The sequence below is a fragment of the Phoxinus phoxinus genome (assembly GCF_949152265.1).
Source record: "Phoxinus phoxinus genome assembly, chromosome: 18".
In the NCBI taxonomy this organism is placed as follows: Eukaryota; Metazoa; Chordata; class Actinopteri; order Cypriniformes; family Leuciscidae; genus Phoxinus; species Phoxinus phoxinus.
In genome coordinates, this window is record NC_136893.1 from 720,001 (window position 1) to 727,500 (window position 7,500).

The following is a 7,500-nucleotide window of genomic DNA, read 5'->3' on the forward strand; positions in this document are numbered from 1 at the left end:
GGAAACAGTTTTTGCGCTGTACAGTCGCCTGACGTAGAGGACGCGGTGTGTGTTCGGACTGAAGACGAGACTCAGTTCTTTATTAAACTCATAAAAGACAAAATAATCACAGGAATACTGGATTCATAACCTCACAGAAACACTCTGTGTAAGAGTCTGTCCTCGCCACTAATGCTGGATAACACACACACACACACACACACACACACACACACACGCGCGCGTCTCCTTCATTAATGATAATGGCCAGTGCGGCGACTGTGATATATAAACCTTCCCACATCCGTCGCCATGATTTCACGAGAGGAAATAAAGTTTAGCGGCACAACATCGGCTCATGGAAACGCCGTCATTTCACAATCGTTTTGTGTCGACATTTAGAAAAAAATTGCGAAAGTTTTGCACAAATCTGTAATGGAAACACGCCTACTGTTATTTTCCTGTGTGCTACTGTTTGAAGCAATCTGCACTGTATAAGTGTGTGTGTGTGCGTGTGTGTGTGTGTGTGTGTGTGTGTGTGTGTGTGTGTGTTGTAGGGGAAGGATGTAAACACAACGCATCTGCTCTAATGGACATCCTGCAGCGAACGCTACACAACTACAGCACACAGGTACACACACACTATACACACACACACACACACGATCAATGTGCTTTAAAGTCCTGTGCTAATGCAGATTATACTGCGTGTTGTGTTCTGCATGTTAAGGGATTAGCCGAGCACATTTTGATAAAGATTGTTGCTGGATGTTTTCCTCGAACACAATGAGCTCATAAACTTTATCTGGCTGATTTTGAGCTCATAAATAATGCGCATGTTTAATGTGTCCCGCTGACGTCTCTTGGAATAGAATAAGGCATATGTGATGAATGCTGCAGATCCCTGGGAACTTCAATTAGTAAACGCACTTTTTAGTGTTTATTTTTTTTTTGCACTTTCTCCATTTCCATCTGTAGATTTCAATTACGATCCATATATTTACATGTTTATAAAAGAGTTTCTTCCTCCACTTCAGTGACGCTTGCATACACCAAACTTTACAGTTTTATTCCTGTCTATATTCTGAAGGTTTTTACTGAGGGGTTTGTTCATATATCATTCACACTAGTTTATCTGACATTTTATTCCTAATAAACATGGTGAAAATGTATTTTTCTCGGCTTTGAATAGTATTTTTTGATTTATGCAGTGATAAAAAAAAGACATATCCAAAATCCCCTCGATAAAATCCTTTAACTCTAATGTCAACAAAATCAAACAAGACTTTTGAGCCTGGCTTTATCCAATATTCAGATTAATGTTATGGAAATGTATGTAAATAAGTGCATATTTAATTAGATAATGCATCATTTGTGTATTTAAACAACATTTTAGATACCTTTTAGAAAATAAATTGATATCTGATAAATCAGATTGGTAATCAGCTTTGCTATCATCTTGCTTTAAGAATTATTATTTTTTAGTGTAAACGTTGAATGTTAAATCATGCAGAATTTACTAACGCGTGTGTGTGTGTGTGTGCGTGTGTGTGTGTGTGTGCGTGTGCGTGTGCGTGTGTGTGCGCGTGTGGTGTGCGCGTGTGTGTGTGTGTGTGTGTGTGTGTGTGTGCAGTTGCAGGAGTCTGAGATAGTGATGCAGAAGCTGAATGACGAAATCAGACAGAAGGATGAATCGATCACAGATCTCCAGATGAACCTCCAGGTGTGTGTGTGTGTGTGTGTGTGTCATGTTCTGATGATGAACTGATGACTCATGAGTTCTCGATGAGATGATGGTCTGTCTTCTGTCCGCGTGCAGGAGTGTGAGGCTCGCGGTGTGTGTGTGAATGAAGAGGCGAAGCGTCTGCGAGCCTGTGTCTCAGACGCTGCAGTTGAACTGCGCAGACTCTCTCAGCAGCTTCAGGAGGAGAAAACACAACACACACACACACACTCACAGATGAACACACTGCGACAGCAGCATCACAGCGACGGCCAGGTACCAAAAGTTGTGTTACTTGAAATAAAATAAATATTAACTGAAATATATGAAAGTAGATAAGCCCATATGCTTTATTTCATACATTTTATTGCATGTATGTGTGTATACATGCATATATATACAATAAAAATGTATAAAATCAAGCATATGGGCTTATCTTATTTCAGCTAGTTGCTAAGGCAACAGTTCTCATTTTCTTTTAGTTTAACTTTATGTACTAAAATAATAAAACTAAAGTAAAAAATTATAAAATTGTATAAACATCTTTTTTTTTAAACAAAGCTACTAAAAATTACAAAAACACAAAACAAAATGACTAGAACCTAAACTAAATTTTACATGAAAAATTATTTTAAATATATGAATAAAAACTATAATAGTAAATTAGTGACACTAAAAGAAGAGAAGCATAGCCTAATCACAAAAAGACACAACAAAATTACTAAAACCTTACATTAAAATGGAATATAATTTTTATTTTATTTTTGGCAAGATTTTTTGGCTCATATTCACTGAAACCGACACTGTGCTCCGACAGAACAACATCAGCCAGCTTTAGAAAACCCTGTGCTTCTGTCTCCACCTGGAGCCTGGGATGTGTTTTGTAAAAATCAAAGTTGTAAACATTCAACATTTTGGCCCATCAATCCGCCAGACTTGCCGACTGCAGCATAATAAAAACTTTAATAGTATATTAGTGATAAAAAAACACTGCCAGAAACATAATGACAAAACACACAACAAACAAAATGACTAAAGCTACCAAAAAAATTTAATTAAGAGACAAAACGTGAAAATAAATAATGTAAAATGCTAATAAGACCTATAATCGTATATCAATGATACAAAATGATACATGTCAGGTTCACACACTTGCACCGTGTGTTTGTTTCTTCATGAAACACTTTGCAGTGCTTGACTTGGTTTGATCCATTAGGATTTAATTGGCTCTTTTATTATTGTGTTTAGGAGAAACTGTCGTTCCTGCACACACTCTATCAGCGCATGCTCGGCGGGTGTGTGCTGGTGACGCCGCCGCACTGCATGCTGGGTAGCTTCTCGTGGGCGGAGCTTAGTGCGCTGGTGCAGGAGCACATGGACACGCTGACCTCTGACCTCTCCGCAGCCAATCAGAAGGTGAGCAGGGGCTTGTGGGAAAGGTGTGTTTCAGATGTTGTACAGTCCTGATGTTTGAGAGGCCGTGACGTGTGTGTGTGTGTGTCAGGTGTCGTGTCTGGAGAGTGTGTGTGAGGGGAAATCAGCAGCGCTGGAGAGTGTGAGCGCACAGATGAGGCAACGAGAGGAGAGATGGGTCAAACTGAGAGAAGATCTCAACACACAACACACACAGCTCAGCCACCAGCTGCAGCTGAAAATACAGGTACACACACTCTCACTGCCACTGAGTTATTATCAGTGGTGACGTTTTTCACATCCGGCCTTCAAAAGTTAAAACTTTATAGAGCATATTGTGCCTCTTCTCTAAGTCTTGCTGTAGTTCAGGCTCGACTAGAACATGTTCTCCTGCTGGAACGTTGATTATTCTCCTCATATTCTCCAGTGTTGCGGCTCCTCTCTTCCCAGTCTGTCAGTAACGCTCTGTTCACTTCCTGTCTCTATGAAGCCCCTCCTCCTGAAAAGCACACTGTGCTCTGATTGGTCGGCTGGAGCAGTGTGTTGTGATTGGTCGAGCGCTTCGAGTGTGTTTGGGAAATGTCCCGCCCCTTACCATAACCGCCAGTTTAACACACTACTAACTAACTCAACCAGGCCCCGCCCCTTTATTCTGCACATTAATTATTTAACCCGTATCATCCTTCCCTCAGGTCATTTTGAACCGAAACTAATTTTTATTTTTTTACACACACACACACACACACACACACACACACACACACACACACACACACACACACACACACACACACACACATAATTTATAGATAGATATAGAGCTATAAGCCCATCTAAAGTCATGAAATATCATGATATATTATTATTTCCCACAAGACGTCGGCAAAGACTGCCAATATAAGATTAAAAGAGTTAAAAGAGTTATGCATGAAATTGTGTATTAGTAAATTAGTATTTATTTATTATTTATTGATCAAATCTAGGAATTTAAAGGTAAATATAACAACAAAAATGCATTTTAAAATATTATCAAAATGAAATAAAATAAGCTTTTTGGACCAAAAAAAAGTATAATTTTAGGGCTTTGGGTCATTTTGACCCGCGACGGAAAGATAAAGATGTCTAAATGACGTGTTCGTTCCCAGGAGAAACTCGAGACTACAGCGGAGGCTTTCAGGAGTTCAGAAACACCGATATAGAGAAGAACTCCCGTTATCTCAAAATTGCTCAAAATAAAAACTATAGTACTATCTCTGATACTAAAACCCTGTCCCTGTCTCTCTATCTCTGCAGGATCTCGGTGTTCAGCTGGAGCAGTCCGAAGGGCATGAGTCCGAGCAGAGACAGGAAGTGATGCGTCTGTGTGCGGCGTGCGGGCTGCTAGCGGGGTGTGTGCGCGCGCTGCGGAGGCAGGTGTGTGCGCTAGCGTGGCAGAAGCTCGTGCTGCAGGAGCGAGTGAGTGACGCGGACGCCATGAAGACTGAGGTCATGAAGCTCCTGCACGCGCTCGGCGAGCCCGGGGTCAAAGGTCGCGGCAGGTTTCGGCGCTACGCCATCGCTGTGCTAGCGGCCGGGCGTCTGCGCGCTCTAGGACGCGGCTCCGGCGTGATGTTCAGGGTGGCGGTGGGCGTCGGGCCGCAGGTGTGTGTGAGCGAGGTGTGTGTGAGAGAGGAAGAGGAGGACAGGGGGATGAAGACGCTCACGTCCACTGCGCTGATCGAGCTCGTGCACGCGTGCATGGAGGAAGTCCAGGAGGAGACCAGCAGAGCCAGTGAGAAACACACACACACACACACACACACACACACACACACACACACTCAAAACTAGAGATTAAAGATATTATTGTCGCTATCGGCGTATTAAAGATATTATTGTCGCTATTATTAGTCGCCTTTGCGTATCAAATATGCTGCAGGATGAGGAGTTGCGCTGAACGCTGTAACGCTGATCATGTGACCGTCAGGCTCGGCTGCAGTGATGTCAGCGGCTCAGAGCGGCTGCAGGAAGATGTTGGAGCGGCTGCTGTGGGACGTGGACTCTCAGTGCGCAGGGCATTATGGGAAGGACTCGTTGGCACGGCGACTGCGTGACGGACTCCACGCGCAGAACACTAACCTCAGCTACTGGAACAGCAAGGTACACTAGTCATTTCTTCTCTATAGTGACGTATATCCGATTATAAAACGGTTAGTTCCAATCCTTGATTCTGATTGGTCGATAGCTGTTTTATTCACACGGATGACCGCTTCACCCGATGGCTCTATGTATCACCACACGACACCCCTAGCAACCACTCTTAGCAACTTAAAGGAGTCATGACCTGTAATTTTCACTTTTCCACGAGAATCAGTGTATGTTATGATTGCCTAACGATTATACACTGGCCGGGAAGCCGATATTTAAAAGTGAAGCGTTTGTTTACCCCACGGTTCGTAAACCAGCCCACGTGCACGCGCACTCAAACACGAGATTTTAATTTCTCCCCCGTCTTGACGTCAAGAGCCGGATACACCACATATGGACACCGCAGACCCTCTCCCCCTCATCTTCAGTCGAGAGAGATGCAGAACCGTAGTGCACACGTGAGTTGCTCTGTGGTTGACTGACAGAATCAACCAAGCTGTCAGGGACCAGTGGATTAAATTCGTTTTTAATGACGCGGTTCCTACAACCCTTCCCACTGGCTTAACGTTACGTGTCTGTGCTAATCATTTCACGCCGGAATCGTTCACAAATTTGAATGTCTAAAAAACCACAACGTGAAACAAGGCAAAAACACCACATGATAGCAAACGTTGATCTCAATAACCACTGTAAGCTGATTAATGTAATTAATCACTCCGTTAATGTAATCTACATTAAATAAAAGGTATAATGTATGTCTCAGTCAAAATTATTGTCTTTACCATTCAGAGACATCTTGATGTAGACGTCCTTCCATCGACTCTACATCTTCCCTGTCCAGCTCAGGTTCAGAGTCCGGCTCGTGCATATACGGCTGAATCCCGCAGGTCGCGGTCGGGTTCATTCACAACTTGCGCCATGATGTAATTTTGGAATGATATGCTGAAGTTACTGGCGGTGTCACCCCCCCTCCTTCCTGCCACCAATCAATCAACCTCATTTGCATTATTAAAATGACCGTCCACGACAGCCAAAATATGGCATCAGATCTCGCGAGACAATAATGCCTTCAGAAATAAGGGTCAGAGAAGCTCTGTGTTTATTTTTTTTCCACTTTTCTTTTTTTAGAAGGGCCTGAAAGACTATAATAGAGCGTGGGTATCCACGGTAATACTAGGTTATGACTCCTTTAAACACGTGCTCATTGATATTGTTCATTGAAGCTTGTAGACAGTTAAGGGGTTTCACCGTCACACACTAGTCATCTGTCAGTTGTCTTGCTTCTCCATGTTCACAACAAGTTTCAGTTTCAATATAAAAGTCCTCTCCACTGACTCACTCATAAACACAGTCTCTGCCGCCATCTAGTGGAGAAATAATGTGTGTAACTTCTGTTGCTGTTCACGGTCAGGGACAATTTTTTCCAGTGGAAGGAAGGCTTTTAGTGATTTTACTTCAGGAAAGTTGCATAGATACATCTTTTTGGCTTTAATATTTGTATTGTGTGGTAATCGTTTATAAAAGCATTACGGTACTGGAGGCTAGTGCTGTCGTGGAGAACCTAACACTCACGACACAGCACAGCCTCGAGTCCCTCACTGCTGACGTGAAGCGCTTCTGGAGCGAGATGTGTCGCTTCTTATGTGTGTGTGTGTGTGTGTGTGTGTGTGTAGATGATGATGGCGTCTCTTCAGAAGCACATCCTGGAGTTCACACAGCGACTGCATTCAGCGGAGGTGGAGCGGAGGAACCTGAGACTGGAGCTCACACACACCGGCAGAGACACACACACCGGCAGAGACACACACACCGTGAGTCAGACACACACACACCGGCAGAGACACACACACCGGCAGAGACACACACACCGTGAGTCAGACACACACACACCGGCAGAGACACACACACCGTGAGTCAGACACACAAACACACACACACCGGCAGAGACACACACAACGTGAGTCAGACACGCACACACACCGGCAGAGACACACACACCGTGAGTCAGAGACACTCACACTGTCAGACACACACACATCAGACACACACACCGTGAGTCAGAGACACTCACACTGTCAGACACACACACCGTGAGTCAGACACACACAACACCGGCAGAGACACACACACTGTCAGACACACACACCGTGAGTCAGACACACACAACACCGGCAGAGACACACACACTGTCAGACACACACACTGTCAGACACACACGTCAGACACACACACACTGTGAGTCAGTCAGACACACACAC

At 43.8% G+C, this 7,500-nt stretch overlaps 1 protein-coding gene across 6 annotated transcripts in view; it reads left to right on the plus strand.

Moving 5' to 3' along the window:
• Nucleotides 1-7,500, plus strand: part of ccdc171 (coiled-coil domain containing 171) — a 21,255-nt gene that overhangs the window by 9,419 nt on the left and 4,336 nt on the right. For 3 of the 6 annotated variants that reach the window (XR_013794954.1, XR_013794955.1, XR_013794956.1), the window contains exons 11-18: nt 537-610; nt 1,613-1,702; nt 1,799-1,978; nt 2,951-3,118; nt 3,207-3,362; nt 4,409-4,886; nt 5,082-5,254; nt 6,916-7,036. Coding sequence is in view for 3 of the 6 variants with exons in the window: in XM_079589465.1 (XP_079445591.1) it covers nt 537-610; nt 1,613-1,702; nt 1,799-1,978; nt 2,951-3,118; nt 3,207-3,362; nt 4,409-4,886; nt 5,082-5,254; nt 6,916-7,053 (1,457 nt within the window). In the remaining 3 variants the exon portion in view is untranslated. Of the gene's footprint in view, nt 1-536; nt 611-1,612; nt 1,703-1,798; nt 1,979-2,950; nt 3,119-3,206; nt 3,363-4,408; nt 4,887-5,081; nt 5,255-6,915; nt 7,054-7,500 lie in introns of all 6 variants that reach the window. The other 3 variants (XM_079589465.1, XM_079589464.1, XM_079589466.1) reach the window with 1 other exon arrangement.